The sequence below is a fragment of the Oryctolagus cuniculus genome, chromosome 4, assembly GCF_051225735.1.
Source record: "Oryctolagus cuniculus isolate XC-2025 breed Fujian yellow rabbit chromosome 4, ASM5122573v1, whole genome shotgun sequence".
In the NCBI taxonomy this organism is placed as follows: Eukaryota; Metazoa; Chordata; class Mammalia; order Lagomorpha; family Leporidae; genus Oryctolagus; species Oryctolagus cuniculus.
Genome location: NC_142870.1, coordinates 45295183 through 45322323, shown reverse-complemented (window position 1 = coordinate 45322323; position 27141 = coordinate 45295183). Strand labels below are relative to the sequence as shown.

General features: G+C 38.3%; 1 protein-coding gene and 1 long non-coding RNA gene across 2 annotated transcripts; one reads left to right on the top strand and one right to left on the bottom strand.

The window, feature by feature from the left end:
- Positions 1–6073: 6073 nt before the first annotated feature.
- POU1F1 (POU class 1 homeobox 1) lies at positions 6074–26554 on the top strand. Its single transcript, XM_051819177.3, has 6 exons — positions 6074–6328; positions 9500–9571; positions 19086–19310; positions 21672–21836; positions 22542–22602; positions 23706–26554. Exons 1-6 carry the CDS (start codon positions 6187–6189, stop codon positions 23914–23916), a joined length of 876 nt encoding a protein of 291 aa, XP_051675137.1. The 5' UTR covers positions 6074–6186; the 3' UTR covers positions 23917–26554.
- LOC149126961 (uncharacterized) lies at positions 22870–23798 on the bottom strand. Its single transcript, XR_016232383.1, has 2 exons — positions 23701–23798; positions 22870–23083 (listed from the first exon to the last, which is right to left on the bottom strand). It is a non-coding gene; the product is annotated as an uncharacterized LOC149126961 (long non-coding RNA).
- Positions 26555–27141: the final 587 nt, after the last annotated feature.

Here is a 27141-nt window from a genome sequence, read left to right as displayed (position 1 = left end):
GAAATGTGTGTTATGAAAAATACACACAAATTTAAAAAAAATTTGCACCAAAATAAACATCTTTTTATTCTATTTTCCATGAACATTTTGAAGTCAGTTAGATAATATCAGAATTAATGTAATTTTCTGTACATAATAAAAATCAAGAGTATGTAACTTGCTCAGACTTTCAGCTGACCTGGATTTCTGCACTAACTCCACTATTTACTAAATTACTTTTGATATGAATTTAACGTATGCCTCAGTTTCCCAGGCTATAAAATAATGCCGACCTCACCAAATCAATGTAGGATCAGCAATTATACTTCCAGCCGTCACTCTCTACCACAACCAGCTACTGTGTCTCTGGCTCTCTGAGCTCCAGCCACAGGAGAAGGAGGGTAAATAAGGAGGTCTCCATACGATGGTTCTTACGAAATAGACCATTGGCAAATCCACCAGTGGTAAAGCTCCCATGAAGCTACTGGCTACAAAAGCCCTTTACAAAAGCGTGCCCTCTACTGGAGAGGTGAAAAAAGCTCACTGCAACAGGCCTGGTACTGGGGCACTCCTTAAAATCCGGCATTTTCAGAAGTCCACTGAACTTTTGGTTCACAAACTTCTCTTACAGCGTCTGGTACGAGATTGCTCAGGACTTCAAGCCAGATGCTGTCACAGGGCACCTATATGTTCTTTTGCAGAAGGCAAGTGAAGCCTATCTAGTTGGCCTTTCTGAAGACTCCAACCTGTATGCTCTCCATGCCAAACATGTAACAGCTATGTCCACACACATTCAGCTGGCCCACCACATATGTGGAAAAAGTGCTTAAGAATCCACTATGATGGGAAACATTTCATTCTGAAATTTTTTTTCTTTCCTTCCTATTACTGCTAGTTCTGAACATAAGATTTTTATTCCTCATGGGATCAAAAGGCCCTAAGTATATAAATGTGAGTGAAAAAATAGGGACCAGAAAAAGGCATTGGCAGTTTTTCCATTTTTATTTGTGTGTGGATTTTTAATATAAATGTGGAGACATAAAGCATTAAGGCAAGTCAAAATGTTTCAGAGAACACGTTTCAGCATTTCAACTTTATAATCATTATAAATAAATGTTATATTTTTCTGGACAATGCCAGTATCTGCATTTTTTTTAAAAAGTAAATTTCTTATTTCAAAAAAGGAGGATCAATTAATACATATAAAGCATGTCATCTAAGCATGTCATTCTATAGCTTTGTATATTAATAGTTGCTAACACTTGCTGAAAGCTGACTGACTGCTAAGCACAGTTCTAAATGAAGTGAGTATTAGCATTATCTCCATTTTAAAGATACAATAGTCTGAAACAGTGAAAGATGAAATTACTTGCCTGTCATTACATATTAAAGTATGAGATTTGGTTTTAAACCTAGAGAGTATATGCTGAACATTCTAAGTTGGTTTTGAAGTAATACAGAAATGTAGAAAAACTAGAAAGCACAAATATAAGAAAGGAAAAAACCTTTAATGTTAATAATAATAATATTTCTTAGTAAGTTTTTTTCTGGAATTTTATATATTTTTTCAAAATGTGATCATTCTGGGGTAGGCATTTTGTGTGGTGGTTAAGACAACACTTTGGGTGTCTACATTTTATTTCTAATGCCTGGTTTGAGTCCTGGCTCCATATCCAATTTCAGCCTCCTGCTACTGAGCATCCTGATATGTACCAGGTAACGGCCCAAGTACTTTGGTTCTTCCACCCACGTGGGAGACCTGAATTGAGTTATGGACTCCTGGCTTCAGCCTGGCACAGCCCAGCTGTTTCAGGGGCATTTGGAGAGTGAACCACAAAAATGGGAACTCTCTGGTCTCTGCCTCTCTCTGTCTCTGTCCATCTCTTTCTTTCTCCTCCAAACAACCTTTAAAATAATAAACAGCTAAAATGTGGTCATTTTCCCAAGTTCAGTGTGTTAAAAATAATTGTGAAGAGGTTGTGCAGTGAATTAATCAAGTTAACAAATATTCCTGACCAAGACTTTTCTTTCGTGTATTCTGTTTTGTCACCTTGAGTAGATTTTTCTTCTTATTTGTCTAATAGTTTTCAAACTGAGCTAGAGTTTTCATTATTATTTAAGCAATTACAAATGAGCTTGAGAAACAAAATAAATATGACTGCATAAAATGTCAAGAGTATTTTTAAGGCTCCAAAATTACAAAAGTAAAATAAACAAACATTGGATAAAAGAATTTTAAAATTAAGAATTAAGAAGTACACAAAAGGCCAGTGCCGTGGCTCACTAGGCTAATTCTCCACCTTGCGACGCCTGCACATCAGGTTCTAGTCCCGGTTGGGGCACCGGATTCTGTCCCGGTTGCCACTCTTCCAGTCCAGCTCTCTGCTGTGGCCAGGGAGTGCAGCGGAGGATGGCCCAAGTCCTTGGGGCCTGCACCCTATGGGAGACCAGGAGAAGCACCTGGCTCCTGGCTTCTGATCAGCGCGGTGCGCCGGCCGCAGCCCCCCGGCTGCAGCAGCCATTGGAGGGTGAACCAACAGCAAAAGGAAGACCTTTCTCTCTGTCTCTCTCTCTCTCTCACTGTCCACTCTGCCTGTAGGAAAAAAAAAAAAAAAAAAAAAAGATCAAATGCTTAGCTCTTCCATAAAATGGTATGTGTATCTAGATCCAACATAAATTCTTATAAGATTCATTTATTTAGGGGCCGGTGCTGTGGCGTAGCAAGTAAAGCCACTGCCTGCAGCATCAAAACCCGGCTCCTCCACTTCCTATCCAGCTCTCTGCTATGGCCTGGGAAAGCAGTAGAAGATGGCCCAAGTCCTTGGGCCCCTGCACCCACATGGGAGACCGGGAAGAAGTGCCTGGCTCCTGGCTTTGGATCGGCGCAGCTCCGACCTTTGCAGCCATCTGGGGAGTAAACCAGTGGATAGAAGACTCTCTCTCTCTCTCTCTGCCTCTCTCTTTCTCTCTGTGTAACTCTGACCTGCAAGTAAATAAATAAATCTGAAAAAAAAGAGATTCACTTATTTATTTGAGAGGTAGAGTTGCAGACAGATAGAGGGAGAGATAGAGAGAAAGGTCTGCCTGGATGGCATTTAAAAAGAGACAAAATATAGAATCAGGTGACAAAATGATAAACATAAATAGATAATACATATATGAAAAGATAGCATATTACCAATGAAAAATGCATATTAAAACAATAAAATGAATTGTCCTACCAATCAATAAAGTCCAAGTATTTAGACCTTATCAGTGACTCAGTGACATTGAGAACACAAGAAAATTGTTAATTTTACAGTAATGGCGCTGGTCTAAGGTGATAAACATCTTTAAGGAGTCTAAAGTTGACAATTTATCCCTCATTGTCTACAAATGCCTGACTGCATCTAGGGCAAATCCATCCATTCACAAGCTTGGATCACCAGAAGCCAGGTTCGTGTCTCTGGAGCATACTAACAGCCTGAGCAGATAAGAATGCTTCTCTCATATATGTAGCCAGAAAAGCTATAAGGTCATTTCTTTGCCTGTTCTAAGGTTTAAGGTACAATGTGGAGATTCAGGAAGTGACCACACAGAGTCAGCCCTGGGGTCATCTGTAGAAGGGGAGAAACAGAAAGCAGCAAGCAGAGCCAGATGGGAGTGCCAAATGGCTTGCCATTTCCTGTTCATCTCTCTGTGGCCTGACTTTGTTTTCTGTGACCTCAAGAAACTCCTGTGAATCCCAACAGTAAGCAATTCATTTTGCTCAACTTGTTCCTAATATTTGAGACTGAAGTCACAATAGAACCGACTCTTTGGAAAAACAAATTAGTCATGTTTTCAAGAAGTTCCAAAGCTTGTCAGGGGTGAGCCCTGGGGTACGGAGGGTAAAGCTGCTTCTTCGAATGCTTTCCTCTCACATTCGAGCCCCAGCTCAACCTCAGCTTCTCTGTTTCCTGTTAAGGTTCCTGCTACTGTGCTCGTGAAGGCCGTGGGAGATGCATCAAATACTTGGGCATTTGCCACCAGCGTGGGAGAACCACATGGCGTTCCTGTCTCCTGGCTCCAGCCTGGCCCAGCCAAAGCTGTTGCTACCATTTGTGGGGGTACATCAGCAGACACAAGATCTCTCTCTCTCTCTCTCTTTCTCTCCTACTGTCACTCTACTTTTAAATAAATAAATAAATAAAAGTCTTAAAAATTTCTCATAGTTAAACTCAGTAAATCCACTCCTGAGAATCTAACCTAAAGGAGGGTATTCAAAATAATCCTACGGGGGCAAGTATTTGATCTAGCAGTTTGGATGCCACTTCCCAGAAATTGAATGCATGGATTTGATTCCCGATTCTGGCTCCCAGTTCTGGCTTCCTGCTAACACAGACCTGAGAGGCATCAGGTGATGGCCCAAGAGATGGGGTCCCTTCTATCCAGGGGGGAGATCTAGACTGAGTTCCTGTTATGGGCTTAGAGAATGAATCAGCACATGTGTTCTCTCCCCCTATTTGTCGGTCTTCTGTCTCTGTCTTTCTGTTTCTCAAATAAATATACAGCAACATTTTTTAAATCTTTCAGATATATGATAAAAAGGCATTATGAAGAAATACTTGAGGCAAAAATGTCAATTGCTTTATTCATTAAAGTGAAAAGGAGAAAGTAAAGCAAACAATCAAGAAATGGTTACATTTTGGTTGTTCATATAACAACCATTAAAATTGCTTACAGAAAGCTATTATCAAATTGGTAAATGGACAGTTGATATTAGTAAGCAAGAAGACTGTCATAAAAGCATATATTTCCTGGATTTACCTCATTTTAATAATAATATTCTGGGGGCCAGTGCTCTGGCTTAGCGGGTAAAGCCGCAACCTGCAGTGCCATCATCCCATATGGGTGCCAGTTCAAGTCCTGGTTGCTCCTCTTCCCATCTTCTCTGCTTTGGCCTGGGAAAGCAGCAGAACATGGCCCAAGTGCTAGAGACCAGGAAGAAGCTCTTGACTCCTGGCTTCAGATTGGCTCAGCTCTGGCCATTGAGGCCATTTGGGGAGTGAACCAGCGGATGGAAGACTTTCTCTCTTTCTCTTTCTCTCTCTCTCTCTCTCTCTCTCTCGCTCTCTGCCTCTCTGTAGCTGACTTTCAAATAAAATAAAATAAATCTTTAAAAATATAATAATAATATTCTGGATTCATTTTTAAAGTATTTTATTAAATAAATCAATGTCTGCAATTTTATAATAGAAAAGTTTAGTATTGTTTATAGTACTCTTTCATTTCCTATCTTTTTTTAAGTTTCATTTATTTATTTATAAGTCAGAATTACAGAGAGAGAGGGAGAGACAGACAGAGAGATCTTCTATCCACCAATTCACTCCCCAGTTGGCTGCAATGGATTTGGCTGGGCCAGGCCAAAGCTGGAAGCCAGGAGCTTCTTCCGGGTCTCCCACATTGGTGCAGGAGCCCAAGGACATGGGCCATCTTCTGTTGCTTTTCCCATTAGCAAGGAGCTGGATCAGAAGTGGAGCAGCCCCCAAAGTAGCTGCTTTTACTTCCTACGCCACAATGCCAGTCCCTTCTGCTGCTTTTTTTTTTTTTTTTGAAAGTCAAAGTTACAGAAAAAGAGAGAGATACAGAGATAAGTATGTGAGTCTTAATTACTTTGGAATAATGCTTCTCTCAATGTAAAGTTAGATGTTCAGTTCTTTTTTTAATTATGAGGTATGAATCTCTCACTTCATGTTTCTCTGTAGATTCAATGGGAATTTACCAAAAAAAAAATCTCATATTTATAAACTTGTGATTGTATTAGTAGCAAAAAGACATCTATCATTTTTCAATTCGTTGTGCCATTGTTTATTTAAGGGAGTTTTTTGGAAACTCTTCTTTTCTCTCTTAAAAGTCTGAATTAATGAAGTTGTCAAGTCAAGTTTCAGATTTCTTCTTTCTCAACCTGTACCCCAGAACTGGCTTCCTTCTTGGGCATGGATTATGTTTGGGTAAGAAAGGAGGACGGTCCAGATTGATACAGCAATACTCCTGGGAAAAGACTATTAACATGTATAAAGGGATTTCCTTGCAGTATAAATTCTAGCACACGCCCTCCTGGTGCCCCAGAGCCTTCCTGATGTATATATGCAAGGAGTGAGAATTGAAGCGGCCCTTTGAGACAGTAATACAATAACACGGACTAGGGAGCAGCGGTTCTTCTTCTTTTTCTACTTTCTTTTGGGAATGAGTTGCCAATCTTTTGCTTCAGCTGATACCTTTATACCTCTGAATTCTGACGCTCCTGCAACTCTGCCTCTGATAATGCATCACAGCGCCGCTGAGTGTCTACCAGTCTCCAACCACACCACCAATGTGATGTCCACAGGTACTAACTACAATGTCAGTTTGCAAATGGCTAGACCTAAGTATTTCAGAACGGATGCTTTGTTTTACTTTCCCCTTCAATTTAATATGTTAAATATGAAGAATATTTTAAAAAGCCAAAATGTCTAAGATTGTTTAAAGAAATATTAATAAGTGCAATCATTTAAATTATTCTTGGCTTTATTATAATAAAGATGTTTTCTACCTAAGAAAACAATGAACTTGAATATTTTAATATGAAAGCACTGTGATGGAAATGGTTATGAAATAAGGAACAAAACAAACGTTCTAAAGCAGCTTAATGTTTAAAAGTCATTATGTTTTTATATTAAAGATTGATTTGATTTTTCAGACATTTCCGATGCATAAAAGGAGCTATTATATTATAATAAAAAACTGCATAATAATTTCCAATACCAATAACAGAGTTCAAAGAATAAAATAATTAACTTTTAATGGTCTTAGACTTTAATATATCATAAAACTTACAGTTCAAATCTAGAAGTAATATAACATAGGGAGTCCATAAACAGTTGATTTTTTCACATTATTATATTCTTTGAATTGTATCTATGAACTATATTAAATATGTTAAAAACTAAGAAAAATTGACTTCTAAAGCGATTTCCACCTCCAATCAAGTTTTAATATTTGTCCTTAGTAACTTTATTGAATAAAAAATAAACTTGAAAATTCAAGCACATTGTCTCAACACATCAACCAGATATATATATTTTGCTAGTAAATCAACTCCTTATCTGAGATGTAGCAAGCAGTGATTTATTTATTTATTTATTATTAAATCTTGAACTGAGTAAATTTCTTCCATTAAGTAGCAGCATGATATTCATTTTCCATTTGTTTTAAATGTACTTTTCATTTAGAAATGAAATGAACTGTTTCATATTTAGAAATCAAAACTTGAATCGATACAGTTATATTCTAATTTAAAGAATTTATGCTTGGTCTTTTATTATAACTAGGCAGTTTCCAAAAATATATTTAAATTTAACATCAAGTTTTAGCTGAGATTTTTAAAAATCTAGAGATGAGATAGTTGGGCTTTGGTAAAATCATTAATGAGATTTTTTTCCCACCTATCAAAAATTATCATAATTTAATTAAAAAAACAATACTGTAAGTAACTTCAAAGCACGCTGTTTGGAAAATATAATAAAGTGCTTCGTTCACGAAAAATATATGCTATAAATAAATCTAAACCTTGACCACACAGCTAATTATGTATTCACATAATAGATCTCTCTGTCTCTAGGTTGGGAATAAGGAGAATCATGTATTATTTCTTTAACCTACTGTGGTGAAGAGCATTTGACCAACATGAAAATAAAATTTAGAATTTAAGTAATGATGTTAAAAATGATCTAATTTTAGGCTCATAATTCTATTTATTTTTAAAAAGTAAATGTATATATATTTAGTAACTTTGCCGTCCTTTACCCAACTTCTTAAAATCAGAGAAACAAAATTATTTAAAACTAAGAAGTAAAAAAAAGAATAAAAAAGTCCCAAAATATTTTGACATAATAATGTTCAAATTAAAATTATATACATCAAATTATCTAAGAAGTATAAATTCTAACAAGAGCACTTTCGTACTTGTTTTGTCCATGTTTATTTGTGTAACTTTAGAATATATAGTAAAATGTTTACATGTAATCATGTTGTCAAATGAAATTAGTTGTTTCTACATGCCAGTTGTAAAATGAAAGCATGCAGATATTTTAAAAAGTGAAGGTGTTCCTTTGTTTAGAACAAATATTGTACTTTTATTATTATTATTTTAGAGAGAGACAGAGAAGAAAGGTCTTCTTTCCATTGGTTCACCCCCCCAAATGGCGGCTACGGCCGGCGCACTGCGCTGATCTGAAGCCAGGAGCCAGGTGCTTCCTCCTGGTCTCCCATGTGGGTGCAGGGCCCAAGCATTTGGCCCGTCCTCCACTGCCTTCCCTGGGCCACAGCACAGAGCTGGAATGGAAGAGGAGCAACCAGAACAGAACCAACGTCTCAACCGGGACTAGAATCCAGGGTGCCGGCGCCACAGGCAAAGGGTTAGCCTAGTGAGCCGCAGCGCCGGCCAAGTATTGTGCTTTCTTCATGAAGATGTCACACATTTTTATCACAAGGTTATTTTTCAATATTCTCAAAGTAACTTCATTCTATATATTACCTCATATTTACTCACTAAAGTATAGTTATATTTCCATATACACCATATTCAAGATGTAAAGGAAAGCTGAGAAAATAAAATACATAAGGAAACATTGACTAGTGGTTTTATTGTCAGTAGTACATTTTTTTGTCATCTTGGTGGAAGTTTAGCAATTCAAGTTTACTTTCATAATACACATTGATTCCATGAAATCTATAAGTACTTATGAGTAAGGTGATATATATATCTACTAGGTTCAGTCATTATGAAACCTAGTCACTGAACAGTCAATTAACTTCTTTTTTGGCCGGCTTTATCATTAGAGTGGTTGAATGGATTATGGGCATGAAACATCAACATCATCAATATCAGCATATTATGCATCTGTTACAGGTTTTTCATAACACCCTGAATGAAGTAGGAGTTTTATGATTATATCCAACATGAAGCTAGTTACTCCACCATTTCCTCATTGACAGAAGAAGTTTGTTAAGAGGATGAGTAAAAGTAAAAATTAATCACATCAATTTCTGTGTTTTCTTCCAGAGAAATACCACTTTATAATACCATGGTACACAGGAGTTTTAAGACTATTCTTCTAGTCAGTTGTTGCGATGTCTGTGTTGTGTGGGACTTACATGGGTTATGTAAATTCCAAAAAAACAAAGTAAGAACTGGCCAGTCATCCCTTTTTTGTGGGGCCCTTAGCTGTAGCACAGGACGTGGGATAATTAATGGAGGTTATTCTTCTCTTTGATGACCTCATTACCTGAAACAAACTTTGATGCCTAATTTTAACCTATTCATCAGAGAACCTCCAGCAAATGAGAAAAAAAGTGTTTTGCATAATCTTAAGAATGGCATAAATGTCTATTTTTGAAATTAAGTGAATGTGTCTTGAATCCTCATACATTTTCTTACCAGTCCCATCTATTTTGTCTTTGATCCAAACTCCTAAATGTTTGCACACACATTTGTTGGTGATGATGTTGGAAAACACAGCAACGGGACTTCATTATTCTGTACCTTCCTGTCATTATGGAAACCAGCCGTCAACCTATGGAGTGATGGCAGGTAAGCCAAATTGTCCTTATACATGACATTGATTTGCAGAGACTCTTTTTTTCTTTTCTTTTTTTTTTTTTTTTTTTTTTTTGACAGGCAGAGTGGACAGTGAGAGAGAGAGACAGAGAGAAAGGTCTTCCTTTTTGCCGTTGGTTCACCCTCCAATGGCCGCCGCGGCCAGCGCACTGCGGCCGGCGCACCGCGCTGATCCGATGGCAGGAGCCAGGAGCCAGGTGCTTTTCCTGGTCTCCCATGGGGTGCAGGGCCCAAGCACCTGGGCCATCCTCCACTGCACTCCCTGGCCACAGCAGAGGGCTGGCCTGGAAGAGGGGCAACCAGGACAGAATCCGGCGCCCCGACCGGGACTAGAACCCGGTGTGCCGGCGCCGCTAGGCGAAGGATTAGCCTAGTGAGCCGCGGCGCCGGCCTGCAGAGACTCTTTGCTGGATTTCCTGGGCCCGAGCGAATAGTGACCAGATGTGATGAGAGATCTGATCACTTAGCCATGGAAATCACTGGGAAAACAACCACTTATTGAGATGTTCCCTGATTTGTGATGTCTGCTGAGATCACAGTTATATCTAATTGTCCTGTTTTACATCCTGAACTCTTGTTTCTTATATCCTACGTTCGCTTTGTGTAAGTTTTGTTTGAATTCACTGTAGTCAAATTCTGGGCTGTCCCGTGTTAATGATATTACAGGATTGCCTTCAGTAATAATACAGTAGTTACTAGTTTTATGGGGCTATTTAAATTTAATGTAGATTAAAATAACATAAAATGTGAAATTCGGCTCCTCAATTGCACTAGCACTATTGCAAGTGCTCAGTACCCTCATGTGGCTGGCTAGTTGCTAACGTATGAAAACAACACTGCAGAATACTCCCTTCATCACTATTTCTATAGGATATTTGGTCCATAAAGATAAACAAGACACTGAATGAAGGCTAAGAGTGATGTTCAGGGACTTTAGCAATAGCTGTTCCAGGCTGTGGCAGTCCCTTCTGAATTGCGTCTGAGTCTTAACTGAGACTGCAATAATTGAAATTATACACTTTTCTCTTCTGGCTAAGGAAAGTATCACTACACCATCTATAGCCATTTATTTACTGATGCTTATAAGAATGCATTGAAAGCATGGTTTTTAAAGAATGGGAACATCTGGCCAATGAAGTTCACTCATCTCAAAATTCATTGCTTAATTTCACAGAATGGCCAGATAAGTGATTTTAATGATTTAATGAACTATTTAGTTGTGCTATACATAGACTTTGTACTTGTTGCTCTGTTTATAAAGGAGATTTTTGATCTATATTTATTTCTTCAGCAGAAGAACTCATCAGTAACAATAAATTACGATGATATGATAAAATGTACATATGTCTGTGTGTGTGTTGTGTGTTGTATGTGTGTGTATGTATCTGTGTGATACTGAGAAAGAAATATTGGATAAACGAATCAGATGTTAGGAAAATCTTTTCTAACTTATTTCTATTTTGTTATCCAGGTTAGCAATAAAACACAAACACACATAATACAAACACACATACACACAAACATACACAAGGATTTATGCTTTTAATTTTGAAATAAAATGCAACAAATAATTTAGTTCACCAATCTTTTTTTTTTTCAGATTTATTTATTTGTTTGAAAGGTAGAGTTAGAGGCTGAGACGGAGAGAGGGAGATCTTTCATCTGCTCGTTCACTCCCCATATGGTTGCAATAGTCGGGGCTGGTCCGGGCTTGAGCTGGTCTCAGACAGGAGGAATCCAGGAGCCAGGAACTTCTTTCCAGGTCTGCCAGGTGGGTGGCAGAGGCCCAAGCCCTTGGGCCATCTTCCGCTGCCTTTGCAGGCACATTAACAGAGAGTTGGATTAGAAATGGAGCAACCAGGACAGGAGCCAGCACTCGTATGAGATGCTGGCATTGCAGGCAGCGGTATCACCCACTATATCACAATGCTGGGCCCTAGTTCACCAACTTGTGATGCCTCAAAGTTTCTTAGTTGGACACTAAATAAGATACTAAAATTTTAAAATAAAAATAATATCCCATGAAAATGTTGGCTTCCCTAACATTCTATCAAGCAGCATTTTGAGTAAGCTAGTGTCCTCACATTTATGATAAAACGAAGGCTAATGTTCCTAAAGATTGCTATGAATCCTGATGTTTTTATTTATCAATTAAGAAACAAGGAATGCTACCTTTTTTCTTCCTCTTTGAAACTTGATCACCTAGGATCCATATACTTGATAAAGTGTACTTAGTAAAATGTATGCATTAGCTACTGGAGGTACAAGTGGATGCTTCCTGTAGCCTTGGAACATTTTGATTATGCAGACAAGAAATGACAAGCTCATGGCCAAGTGCTCTTGTCTCCTGGAGGAAAGGCCTCGCAGTTCAGTCACAGGAGTCCCAGGAACAAGGATGCTTCTTCAGCTTTTTCTCTAACCAAGCAGGGTCTGACCCTCTAACAACTGCCCTTAGAACAGAAATGAAATCAGTCACCCAATAGCTACCACTACCTTCTCCCTCAAACAACTTAAGAGGGTTTTGTGCTAGCAGCTTGCTTCCCACTAAATCGAAGTGGGCTGTGGCTCGCCTATGAGTTTGGCATCAGGCTCAGACGTCAAGCAAACTTCCCGCTCTGGAGACTACAGCCAACGGGCCTGTTGGGCACATTGAGTGTCAATAGGCAGCTCAGGTTTTGCTGATAAAACTACCCTCAGTGAATTTGCTTTGCATTTTCCTCTTCCTCATCACAGTTAAAGGAAAGGTTCCTAGAAAAGGCTCTTAAAAGTATTCAAAACCTGGCTTAGTGACAAGATTTAGAGGTTCCACTGTAGAATTAAATATATTTTTTCATTAAAAGAAAGGCCATGCCAGTACAAGATTGCAATTGACTATTTTTAAGAAGGATATTATGAAAAGGTGATATGCTTTATAATTTGCCAACATGGCTATAGTTGACATATATTCAGTATTAGCATTTACTTAATGCAAGATTAAATCTTAGAGAATCTGAACTCTCCTGCCTTCATCCCCAGAGAAGCTGCACAAATTGAGTTATAAATACAGGAATTCAGAAATACGAGAGATCTAGTAGGAAATACACAATAGAAACCTAGTGATGTCATTTTAATGTTCTGAGAAATCAAAAAGTGTTAATCAACTCAATTGCTTCCACAAAATCCAAAGCCACAGAAGTGCCTTGCCAACAACAAAGACAGGTTCAGTGTCACATATTTACATGAAAAGGAATCCACAGAGGACTGTACTTCAAAGGTGTGAAATTATTTTATTTTAATATGGCTATTTTATTACCCATATTTTGTTGCATTAGTCTGAGCATTTTATTAAGTTAATAGCCCACAGAAAGGAAAGAACTAGAGCTAGAATTCTGTCAGGTTGGTAGAACTTTTAGAAACACTGAATGAAAGCATCTCATGGAACAGGTGCAGCTAAACAAAAGAAAATGACTAATTGGGAGCAATAAATTAGCCACCCCATTAACGCATTTCTAACCTTGCTCAAGTCACTTTAACGCCTCTGAATTTCAATCTTTTCTTGTCTACATTGTGGTGGGTGCAAGAACTCTATGACAATTGAGTTGCAGTAATTTTTTTTTTTTTTTGACAGGCAGAGAGAGAGAAACAGAGAGAAAGGTCTTCCTTTTCCGTTGGTTAACCCCCCCAGTGGCTGCTGCAGCTGGCACACCGCGCTGATCCGAAGGCAGAAGCCAGGTGCTTCTCCTGGTCTCCCATGTGGGTGCAGGGCCCAAGGACTTGGGCCATCCTCCACTGCACTCCCGGGCCACAGCAGAGAGCTGGCCTGGAAGAGGGGGAACCGAGACAGAATCCGGTGCCCCGACTGGGACTAGAACCCGGTGTGCTGGCACCGCAGGCAGAGGATTAGCCTAGTGAGCCACAGCGCTGGCCGAGTTGCAGTAAATTTGTATCAACTCAATCTGCTTTCTCTTTTGATCTTGACAGATATAGTGGCAGCTAAATTCCTGCTTCTGTTTCTTCATTCCTAAGAAGTTAGATAATTCAACAGTTATAGAAAAAAATAATAGAGAACAGAGACTTTTTTTTTTTTTTTGACAGGCAGAGTGGACAGTGAGAGAGGGAGACTGAGAGAAAGGTCTTCCTTTGCCGTTGGTTCACCCTCCAATGGCCGCCGCGGCCGGCGCATCGCGCTGATCCAATGGCAGAAGCCAGGTGCTTCTCCTGGTCTCCCATGGGGTGCAGGGCCCAAGCACTTGGGCCATCCTCCACTGCGCTCCCTGGGCCATCCTACACTGCACTCCCTGGCCACAGCAGAGAGCTGGCCTGGAAGAGGGGCAACTGGGACAGAATCCGGAACCCCGACCGGGACTAGAACCCGGTGTGCCGGCGCCGCAAGGCAGAGGATTAGCCTAGTGAGCCGCGGTGCTGGTGAGAACAGAGACTTTCAAATGCTATTCAAAACCTTTTCTAGGCCAACACAAAAGGAAAAAGTTTCAAAATTCACTAAATTCTGATTAGTGGATATTTGAAATCTTTCTTGTTCTCCAGTTTCTAAAACAGAGTGAAATTTAGGAAAAGCGCCCAAAGAGTTCTTCACTTTCCCACTGCCTGGTGGAAACTGAGCAACAAATGTGGCAGTCTTAGGCCAGCCATAGTTAACACGATGTAACTGCCACACCAGGAGGTGGTGGCAGAGTCCTGGTTTAAAAAATACTGATCTAAGAGGAAAGAAGAAGAAAGGAAACACTATTATTTGGGAATTAATCAAGATGGCAAACAGCTGCTTTATTTAATAAGTAGATAATAAGAGCAAAGACTGAATCTGCTCTCTTCACCTGGGCTCACACAAATGGCAGCAGACCTCAGCGTGACCGCCGACCTGGAGAAAGCGTCTACCCAGCATTCCATCTTCCTCCCCCCCCACCCCCTTCAGCTTCCTTCCTCCAGTTCTCCCTCTTTCTCGCCCTACTTCCCTCCTCCCTCCTTTCTGTTCTCCCTTCCTTGTTTGCTTACTTTATTTTGTTTAATGTTCTTTCACCCTAAATTGTTCTTTTGTAGAAGTTCTAACAGAAGCAGTAATTCTGAAGATCTTTGGTCTCTGAACAGAAGCCATCATTCAATAGCAGTTATTTTCAACTTGTCTACCTTTTTCTGTAAAGAACAAGACAGGAAATGCCTCAAGCTTTCTAGTCTCTGTTACTATAGCAGAAAAATAGTCATAAGTAATAAATGAACAAATAGGCATGGCTGTGTTCCAGTTAATTATTTACAAAAGCAGGCAGCGGGGGCTGGCACCGTGGTGCAGGTTAAGCCTCCACCTGCAGCACTGGCATCCCCTGTGGGCGCCGGTTCGAGTACCAGCTGCTTCACTTTCGATCCAGCTCTCTGCTAATGACTGAGAAACTAGTGAAGGATTGGCCCAAGTGCTTGGGCCCCTGCACTTACAAAGGAGACCCCGAGGAGGGTCCTGGCTCTTGACTCTTTGCTTCGGATAGGTCGGCCCAGCTCTGGCCGTTGTGGCCATTTGGGAAGTGAATCAGCAGATGGAAGACCTCTCCTCTGTCTGTAACTCTGCCTCTCAACTAAATAAACAAATCTTTAAAAAAAAAAAAAAAGCAAGGAGTGGATCCTTTTTGTACTTGGACAGGACATACCAACACACAAAAGGGAAAGAGCGCTGTGGAAATCTATGATTTGCTTCAAGTTGTTGTGTTTCAAGTGTGTTGTGCATATAAAAAGGAGAGAGAAATGGAAACGTCAGTGTTCCTGTGCATGTCAACATCAGGGGGTACATTTTATGCTGTCCCTTTGCCTCCTCTGTTGTCGTAAAGCTTCCACCCTGTATCCTGATGTCAGCTAGCGAGATGCCACAGAGATCAATTTGCCCCATTCCACGGTACATTGACTTAGCAGCGCCTTGCAAGGCAAGCCCTGTCTCTGTCCCCCTTTGCTATAAATGATTTACCATTTGTTCTCTTTCTACCTCCACCACACAAAAATGCACAGAGAGCAGTTCCGACAGGCCGTGGCACATGTGTCTGCATGTGAAAATGGACTTGTGACTGTACAGAGTGTGCAGACACTTCCACACTATTAAGCATGCACTTGTCTAGATCTAATGACAACTTTGCTCGGGCAATGTTTTGGAAAATCTTTGGAAGACTTCTGCTGCACTTGACTCGCCCCTTTTAGAAAAAGTCTTTTTTTTTTTTTTTTTTGACTCTTTTTAGTTTGTAGAAACACAGACTTTAAAACAACAGGAGAAATACCTTGCCACTTATACCATAGCATCTTTTCTCCATACTCTCTCAAATACAAGATTGAAACAGAAATTTGTTTGGCTGTGCTTGTAACTACCTAGTGAATTTCTGTGCAAAATCAGTTCCATGAAAACTGACACCTGCAGATAATTGTGGATGCTGTCATACAAGAGAAAATAGAAGTATGTGAGGCTCAGATTTTCCTTCTTGGCTGGAGGTCAAATGTTAGAGCATTCTATTTCTTGTCCACTTTTAATGAACTCCCTTCTAATTTATTTTTTATGTATCCACTTTTCCAAAGGAGTTATAATGTATAAAATACCTCTAAGCTTTCTTGATCTAGGGATGGCATGTGTCTAATATTCTCTGAACTAATTATAAATGTTTTGTCTTAAGGCATTTGCTTAATGCAGCTCAATGTGTTCAACTGCAGGGAAAAAAACTTTAAAGGAAAGTCATTTAATTTACCTGAGTACATCTTGCCTGCCAAATGAATTGGGTAATTATTTTTATGTGGTTAATTGCAACATTTATTGGAATTCAATTCTTCTTTGAACTGTATAACTAATCTGTCTTGGAATCAGAGGAAAGTTAAATAATTTCTTTTTACTTAAATTTCTTAAATTATAAGTTTGGGGAAACACACACACACACATATATATCCTTCTTAACTTGTTTTTACATATCTATCTATAAGGATAAAGAATGCAGCAAGTGTTAAGTGAGTAAAAAATATTTCATAGAAGATTTATAGTATTCATGATTATGATTAACAAGAGGAACAGAAAGTAATGATTAATAGTACTAAAATATTCAGAAATTAAATTTATGTAAAATCTACAACTCCATATGAGTCTCCCACATGGATAATAGTGGACAAAGCACTTGGAACATCTTATGGCGCTTTCCCAGGCGCGTTATTGGGAGTTGGCTTGGATGCGAAGCAGCCCAGACTCAAACTGGTGCTCATATGGGATGCCAGCGTCACACGCAACAGCTTCACTCACTTTGACAAGGTGCACACCCTGATACAATCAGGCTCTTTATGGCTTTTCTGTGATCTAATCAGCACACTTTACACCATAGCACAAAATGGAATGTTGTCATTTGCAGAAGTAAAACTGGATGATTTGGGTTTGTAAAATAACATAGACTTTTCAAGGCAAAATAGTGTGTTCCAAATTTTTTTCCCACTTTTAAGCAGCCATGCACTTTTCTTTGATCCTTCACTTGTATGTTTACTTTTCTTCAGAAAAATGATGTTCTGTTGGATTGCGGTGTACTTTATAATCACATATTCTCATGTAAATAATATAAACCAACAATTTGCTGACTTAACATGGTTCTTTGCTCATTATATATTGATATATTAATACAAGATTTATATATTCTGGTGAAATACATTATTACTCATGTCTTTGAATTATGAATGTATTTATGCAAAAATAATAGGCAGCATAAACTCCTGATGTGATTTTTAGTAAGTTTCTAAGAATAAGTATTGCATATATTCTGTAGCAATTGATTTTTAAATATTTATTTAAACTCATAAGAACAGTGATTAATTACTCTACATTTTTATATCCAAATGTCTTGATTATGCATGTTATTTAATATAAATTTAATTGAAAATTTTTTTAAGATTTATTTATTTGTTTGAAAGACAGTTACAGAGAGGGAGGTAGATACAGAGCCAGAGGTCTTCCATTCACTGGTTCACTCCATAAATGGCCACTACGGCCAGAGCTGAGCTCATCCAAAACCAGGAGCTTCTTCCAGGTCTGCCCCGTGGTTCAAGGGTCCAAGGACTAGTTTGGAAGTGGAACAGCCAGGACTTGAGCTGGTGCCCATATGGGATGATAGCACTGCAGGCTGGGGCTTTAATCCACTGTGCTACAGCATCAGCCTTTCAATTGAAATCTACCAATAAAACCTGTAATATAGTGAGGAAAAAAAGTGGAACAAAATTTGGCCCATGTACCATACTCTCAGCTATGCTCCAAACTAGGATAGACTCTTCTCTCCTAATGAGGAATAAAATCTGAAAACATTTTTTTAAATTTCATAGTATTTTATCTTTTTTGTGATCTGTCATTTCACCCGCTCAGTAGGGCTCATACATCATCACTGTCGGATAATTACCCATCATATCTGGGACTGCAATGTTCCTTGTCACTTATTTTTGCTTCTCCTTAAAAAATAATGTAGATGTGACTTCACTATATATTTTTCAAGAAATTTTGTAACTCTCATTTTACTAGTACACTTAATAATAAGAACTTTTTTATTGACTCCCCAAATCTATTTAACCACATTAGTGTATTTTATGTTTTCATAACTCTTTATACCTGTCTTGTTACATTTGAAGACACAGATATTTCTCACAGAAATTAAGCATTCAGCAGTAAAACAGTGGGACGTTTTAATACTGTAAAATCAATTTCTCAATCACAGGAGAACTCCTCAGTGCTAGTCTTAGCACCTTGAGTATAACAAACATCACAGATAACTTGTTCAATGAATTAACAAACCAGAGCTCAACACAGGCATTCTGCTTCTGGTGGAGCCTCAGAAAGTTATGTTTTAAGAAAGAAAAAAATGAAGGTAAACTGGTAAGCTGACATTTTTTTTTTTTTTTTTGACAGGCAGGCAGAGTGGACAGTAAGAGAGAGAGACAGAGAGAAAGGTCTTCTTTTTCCATTGGTTCACGCCCCAATGGCCGCTGCGGCCAGCGCACCGCACTGCGCTGATCTGAAGCCAGGAGCCAGGTGCTTCTCCTGGTCTCCCATGGGGTGCAGGGCCCAAGCACTTGGGCCATCCTCCACTGTTCTCCCGGGCCACAGCAGTGAGCTGGACTGGAAGAGGAGCAACTGGGACTAGAACCCGGTGCCCCGACTGGGACTAGAACCTGGTGTGCTGGCGCTGCAGGCGGAGGATTAGCTATTGAGCCGTGGCACCGGCTGAAAACTGCCATTTTTAGAAGTTGCTTGTTTTACTTCAGTCAGGGCAATCTCCTGCTTCTTTCCTTTCACATTAGCTTTGATTTTGCTCCTCTGGAGAAGGTGGAACATTAGCGCCATTTCTACTAAGCTGCTCTGACTCCTACTTTGGAAGACTGAAAGTTAAGGTAACCTTTAACCACTGAGGCTGGTGATAGCAGAGTAATGGGCTCTAGCAAGGAAAACCCTGGCTTTGCATAGAAATTAGAGATATTAACAAATGGCCCTTTCCTTTTCCTTGTTCACTCCCAGGTAGTTTAACCCCTTGTCTTTATAAGTTTCCTGACCACACCTTGAGTCACGGATTCCCTCCCTTACATCAGCCACTCCTGGCGGAGGACCCCACAGCTGCTGATTTCAAGCAAGAACTCAGGCGGAAAAGCAAACTGGCGGAAGAGCCAATAGACATGGATTCTCCAGAAATCCGCGAACTTGAAAAGTTTGCCAATGAATTTAAAGTGAGAAGGATTAAGTTGGGTATGTTTTTTTTTTTTTTTTTAAGATTTATTTAATTATTTGAAACAGTTACAGAGAGAAGTAGAGACAGAGAGAGAGGTCTTCCATCTGCTGGTTCACTCCCCAAATGACCACAATGGCTGGAGCTGAGCCGATCCAAAGCCAGGAGCCAGGAGCTTCTTCTGGGTCTCCCATGTGGGTACAGAGGCCCAAGCACTTGGGCCATCCTCTGCTGCTTTCCCAGGCACATTGGCAGGAAGCTGGATTGGTAGTGGCCCAGTCGGGACTTGAACTGGTGGCCATATGGGATGCCAGCGCTGCAGGCCAGGGCTTTAACCCGCTGTCCGCCCCGAGTATGTGTTTTTTAAAGCAATGGGTCAAATGACGGGGTCTGCAAATCTTTACTCTTCCTACTGTTCAGTCTCTTCTACACTGTTTAGAAGTTTAAACAGTCATTCTACATTTTCAGTGTGGACTTTTTATAAAAAGCCTACAAAAACCGCTATTTCCTTGTATATTCTTGGCCCCAGTACATAGATTTCAAAATTAATAGTATTCTTTTCCAACTTAGCCTCTCAAAATTAGTTTTGGAGTGCCCTTTTAGTCCACATTTTCTTTGTATAGATAATGCATTCATTTGATACCAAACCGTGAAGGGTATAGGGACTTGAAGACAGTCTGTTTTTCCTGTTTATCAACGTTATTAATGTCTTGTACATCTTCCCAGATATAGCTCATACATATATAAGCAAATATTCATACTTTTTTCACGCCAGTATTTGTTGGAGACTTTTCGTTATTAATTTGCTTAGAGCTCCTTTCCTTTTATGGATCTGTCAAATTCCACTTTACAAATACACTGCAATTTACTTAACCAGTCCTCTACTGCTAGGAATGTTTAGAATATTTTGCTGTTAAAATCAATGCCACGGTGATTAGCCTTAAAACTGTCATTTTGTATCTATATAAATAAATGTTTAGAAAAAATGTTAGAAGCAACCCTAGGCAAAAAAGAAAAAATGCCATATGAAATAGAACTTGTATTGTAATTTTGATGGATACTGTCAAATTGGACTCTAGCAGTTGTACCAAATTTATTACTATGAGGAGTGCCTCTTTTGCCATCCTCAGAATGTAAGCTCCAAGAAGGCATAAGGTTTTTGGTTTTTGTATTTTCTTTTGCTTTCTCCTTAATGGTATATCTCCAGCACTGGGAACAGAGGCTGTAATATTGAATAAACAATGGAGGAAGGAAAAAATATGCTATTGATTTAATATTTGCAAATCAGATAGGTCAAAGTAGCATCTCATTGTAGATTCATTCTAAATTTCTCTTATTATGTGTAGAATGAAGTGTTTTCTTTCTTATGTTTTGCTGTCACTTGTATGCATTCTTTGTGAACTACCTAAGGAGAATCTATGCTCATTTTCTATTGAAAAATGTTTTAATATAAAATAATAATTAAGTTCAGTTAACATCCATAAAGTAGTACATTTTTTAAAAATGGATTGAAAAAGTAATTCAAACCTCTGCATTTGTGGAATGAACCACAGGTAATTTTAAAATAATATTTATCAATGGGCATCGCATGTAATCATTTTGTACAAATAGGTATGTAGCCTTGGGCAATGAAATAATATGTGGTTGCCACTTTCAATATAAACACAATAGAGGCACCTTTTTTTAACAATTATTTTCAGATTTATACTTATAGTTCTGTGAATGTTTCAAGTTATATGGTGATGGTTTATTTCAGCTGTATTTTTTAAAAAGTTTGGAACAACCAACAAGGATATTTTGCCTGGAGATAGAAACATTACCAAACAATATAATAAATAAATATGCTCAGAGATATGCATAAAACATATGATCACAGCCTGGTAATAAACATGTTTTTAGAGGCAGTAAGCATCATTATTAATTTTACTTGACACTCTTCAGCAATCTAGTTGAATTTTTCACTCTTACAATGGAAATAAAAATATTTATATCACCATAGATTTTATGGATTTTGGTTAGTATGTTAAAAATTTTAAGCATATATCAGATGTTTAAAATTGTTTAAAAATACAAGAACTTTTAAGTGTCTTGCAAAGTGTTTATGACCTACCTATCCAACTTGTCTAAATACTATGAATGGCTGATGTCCCTATCTGAATTTTTTGACTTCCAGGGGAAAAACAATTTACTAACTAGAGGGAATATTTGTTGAAGCACTGTACAGTCTTACCCTGATCCTTATTAAATAATGTAAGTCTCCAAAAATAAATAAGAACCAGAATTTAAAAATTTGCAAAGAATGCTGCCAGATTTGTGTAAGCATGGGCCAAAATGAATGCTCCGGAATAGCTGGCGCTAACGGTCTCAATGTCCTTCCACAGGATACACCCAGACGAATGTCGGGGAAGCACTGGCAGCTGTGCACGGCTCTGAATTCAGTCAGACCACTATCTGCCGATTTGAGAACTTGCAGCTCAGCTTTAAAAATGCCTGCAAACTAAAAGCAATATTATCCAAATGGCTGGAGGAAGCTGAGCAAGTCGGAGGTATAAAAGCTTTGTCTCTGAAAACTGCCCGATGTTTTAACCTAACAATAGGAGCTCCAACTGGTAGAATTAATGATAAAGCGAAAGGTGGGAGAGCACTCTCCTTTTCTTTGGAGATAAAAACTAAATATCTTGCTATATAATAGTGCAAAAGGTGGGGAAGGCAAGTGTCAAAATGTTTACTGAGAACAAGTAGGTAAGGAAAGCTCTCTAGATAAAGAGGCATCTGCAGGAAGAGGTGTAACACATTTTTAACATGTGCAGATTTTTTGCCTCTACTATACTGAAGTAAATGTACATAATCATTTTTTCAAGCTAATATTAATGAATGCAGAGCCTTGTACGCACTTGACATTCAAGAAAACAGATGAGCAATTTAAGGCTATCAAGTTATCTGCTCATACTAATGTCAAGACTGGAAAAACAGCAAGGTTTGCAAGTATTCACATGAAGTGTTTTAACAAAGGTGAGGAGAGGATATCATTTGAAAGAAATTATCTTTTCAAGGATAATACTTATCTCTACATTAACATCTCCTTTAGCATCTGTAATATAAAATGACATAGACTGTAAAACATTCAAGTCAAGAATGCGTGGAAGTTTTATTTTGCATTTTTTATAAAGAAAATTTGAACCCCAAGTCTGATAGGAGGTTAACAAAATCTACGTGGTGTTTGTAATTATCCTTCTTTTCCCATTGCACAGCTTTATACAATGAAAAAGTGGGAGCAAATGAAAGGAAAAGGAAACGGAGGACGACCATAAGGTATTCTTTTGAGATACTAAAATCACTAGAGGAAGAAAAAGATAGCTTACAAATGGAATCAGCACCTGATTGTACTGTAGTGCAGCATAAACACACAAATGGAAGATGAGGAATCAACTGAAGATCTAAGATAACATTATTAAACTTTAAAAACAATATAAATGGAGAACCAGTAATTTTTACAATTTGGTGGGAAAGTACGTATTGTTTGATTCAAGAACCCTTTTGCCCCAATAGTTTTTGATAAAAATAGAAACAAAACAATCATTTTTTTTTTTAAGATTTTTTATTTATTTATTTGAGATGTAGAGTTAGACAGTGAGAGGCCTAGAGAGAGAGAGAGAGAGAGGGAGGTCTTCCTTCCGTTGGTTCACTCCCCAATGGCCACACGGTGCTTCTTCATGGTCTCCCATGCTGGTGCAGGGGCCCAAGGACTTGGGTCATCTTCTACTGCCTTCCCAGGCCACAGCAGAGAGCTGGACTAGAAGAGGAGCAGCTAGAACTAGAACCACCCATATGCGAGGCCAGCACAGCAGGCGGAGGATTAACCTACTGCACCATGGTGTTGGCCCTCAAACAATCATTTCTGAGAGTGTGATCACTTCTGCTGTTTTACCTTATTAAAAAGAACAAAACTAGTAATCAGTATTTCATTCTCAAAGTCTCTTAAAGTCTTGCATTTCACTACGGAAAGATTGTTGATATTTTCTGCAGTTTCTGTGAGGCACCACAGGAAAAGACAGGTTTTGTTTGGGTTGTTTACTTGTTAGCTAGACATCTCACTAACTGTTGAGTAACCGAAATGATTTGGGGGAGCACATTTAGAAATGCCTATGGAAATATTCGTTCCTTTTCAAGAACGTGGTGCCCTCTTGTGGCATAAAGTGGGATAAACACAGAAAGTAACCTGACTGGCATAAGAAACATCGAAATGTTTAGCAAATCGTGTTTGTCTTTGCTTGATGAGCTTCGAAAATATTTCTTTAAGTCTCCTTTTTTGTTAGTATTTACAAAATTGAATCTAAGTAGTTTCAATCTGCCAAAAAGAAAAAAAAAACACTAAAAACAACCTAATCTCACCCTCTGTCCCCATCCTACCCCAGCATTGCAGCTAAAGACGCTCTGGAGAGACACTTCGGAGAGCAGAACAAGCCTTCCTCTCAAGAAATCACGCGGATGGCTGAAGAACTGAACCTAGAGAAAGAAGTAGTAAGAGTTTGGTTTTGCAACCGAAGGCAGAGAGAAAAGCGGGTAAAAACAAGTCTGAATCAAAGTTTATTTTCTATTTCTAAGGAGCATCTTGAATGCAGATAAGATTGTCTGGTTAGTAGTAGCCATTCCTCCCCCCATACACCACCACCCACCCATTTTTTTCCTTCCTTTCTTTCCCCAGAAAAAACAGAAATTACTTGGTTAACTTAAAAACTCATTTCATACAAAGAACTTTTTGCAGATTTTCTTCCTCTATTTTAAAAACATCATCCAACAATTTGTATTGTTATCTTCTTTAAAATAATTATTCTCAGAAGTCACGTGGTACATTGTAAGCCAAAGAAGCTAACAGGAATAAAACGAGTCTCTGCTCACAGACAAGGTTATGAGGCCACATAAGGTTCTTTTCACTTAAAAGTTCCTTTTTGGAGCCTCTTCATTAGCATGTTAGCCTCATGGCGAGTGATGTCACATATTTAAAGACTACCTAATTATAAAATAAGCTAGCCAATATTCCACTTAACAACTCTGATAGTTTGAACTGAAAGTTTTGAACTTGAGGGCCAATATAGGTTCCTTAGAATTTTATTATGACATTAAGAACCTCTATCATAATTGACACCTTTGAAGCAAATATTTAGAGCATAGGGCCCAAAGAAGTGTTTCACAGCAATTTGTTTATTATTTTTTAAATCTTTCCAAACATTAGCTTTTTGCTGTTGAGCCACAGCAAATGTACTTTATGGATTCTTGCATCCTGAACTGTTAACACCAGGGCAGGGCAGACCCCTGGTGTGTCTGCTGTTACTTCTCCAGGTTTGCCAAAGTGTTGGCTCACAGTAGGCGTGCAGTCTTTGTTAAATGAATGAATGAGTGGAATGCTAACAATGACTACAGATACACAGGCTGCACCTACTTAATTTAAAAATGTAGTTTTGAAATCTCAACTAGAAAATCATCTTAACTCCTGTAAAAAAAGACTAACTTTTGGCATCACCAGAATCTCATTTATTAAGAAAAATGTGGGGGCTGGCGCTGTGGCTCACTTAGTTAATCCTCCGCCTGCGGCGCCGGCATCCCAATGGGTGCCGGGTTCTAGTCCCAGTTGCTCCTCTTCCAATCCAGCTCTCTGCTGTGGCCTGTGAAAGCAGTGGAGGATGGCCCAAGTGCTTGGGCTCCTGCACCCACATGGGAGACCAGGAAGAAGCACCTGGCTCCTGATCAGCGCAGCGCCGGCCATAGCGGCCATTTGGGGAGTGAACCAGTGGAAGGAAGATCTTTCTCTCTGTCTCTGACTGTCTAGAACTCTGTCAAATAAATAAAAAATATTTATTAAAAAAATAAAAATGCTTGATATGTTGAGCTTTTCAGTTCTGGCAACTGTATCTCAAAGACCATATTTATTTAATTTGTAACACTGCACTTTGAATCTCACAAGAGCAAACTCCAATGTGATATAAACCTAGCTCAATGATATTTTTTCTTTTTGCATTTTGAATGTAAATCTGCTGGCAATATTTATGTAATTTGTTTTGTGTAACAAAAATGGAAACTATTAGGCCAAATTTTGCTTTAGAATGCTATGCTTACTAAATATACTGTCACTCTCTTACTTTTCCTAAGGATCTCACATTATCCAGGTCAAAATCTACATAGATGATGTATTCACATGACACCCCTACATAGTCACCATCAACTGAATGGCTAGAATTTTTATATATTACTAACCAAAAAGATTTTTAACACTCACTGTACCCCATTAAAGGTACAAGTATTTCATGTTAATCCAAAGTTTTAAATAAGTTAAAAAACTTAAAAGTTTGGATAAAAGATAGTTTTCAGTGGCTTGATGATCTAAGCTTAGCATACCTTCCGCAACAAAAAGATGTGAAGATATTATACAAGAATAAATTGCAAATTACCCAACTATGCTGGTGTTTAGGTTTCTCCTCTGGATAACTTAATAATTCTTCATCTACCTAAAGCACACATTAATTGAGGGAGGTATTCTTCAGTTTGCAAAAGGTTCACTGTATACATACATTCATTCACACATACAAGCATTTAGGTAAAATTGAATATATTCTTTCAATTTGAAAATTACAAATAGAAGCAGATTGTAATATAATAAATCTAGATTTGCATTTTGGAATCTGCCAGCAAAGTTTAATCTGACAGGCTTATGTAACAAAGTGTGTATATATGTTTAAAGTTCATTTAAAATATAGTTTAGATCATAATCAGATGTTCATCCACAAGGTCATTTGCTTTCTTTGGGGGGAGCCACTTTCTCAACCTAAATGGATTTTCGAATGAATACTTAGCACAGAAATAACAATTCTTTATTTATTCACATTAGTTGTAAATGTACTGGTGTTTCCTATTAACTCATTTGTATTGAGTTTTAAGACTGTTTTCTATTGATATATTTTATTTGATATATCAAATAAAAAGTATATATATATATACTTTTAAAACAATAGAAAATGGTGAATATGATTTAGAATCCTAAACTGCACTTAAGCAAAGAATAGATGTGATTTACTGCATAGTATTGCTCTGTTTACTTTTGGGAATAAATGTCAAAGGCCGATTTAGTCTTATAGTTGTCCCATTGTGTGTGCTTATGAACTCTTCAGTGGCTAAGTCTTCAGGAATGCAATAGACTTCTACATTGAAATGGAACACCTAATTATCATTTTTACCAACTGACTCATTAAATTTTACTTAATAAAGCTGATTACAAACTCTTTCATATAACTGCCTTTCAGTCTCTAATGGTGGAAAGGATTTGTTTAGTCAAAGAAGCAGGATAGGCAAGGTATGAATATAGGTGTGTGTGGTCTGTTTTAAGTTCTTGACAAAGGGAGGTGACGATTACCTGAAATTAGTCTTGCCCAAAATCAATGCAAGCAGCACTGCAAGGAACTAAATTAGAAAAATGTTTTTAAATCCCCTTGTAGACTCAGTTTCTACAGAGAGGAAACTGGAAAGTAAATCTGAAATAAGTGTTATGCCATTGAAATATTTCTAGAATTGAAAACTTGGGATTTAATGAGTTAAGCTCAATCCCTAAGCATTCTAATTTCTTATTCTTTAAGAGTCTAAAAGGAACTTTTATTTCAGCAAAGGATAGAGTAATATTACAGATTTATGGTAATTGTGAAAACTGTCACATTTTATAAATGTAGTCATATCAGAATGACTCCATGCTCTTCAGGGTCCAAAAGCCTTCTGTGATAGCCATATTTGAATGAAATAAAAACAATCCCTAACATTTTATTGGTTCCAACATAAAAATATGTAGTCAATGGAAATTCCAGGAAA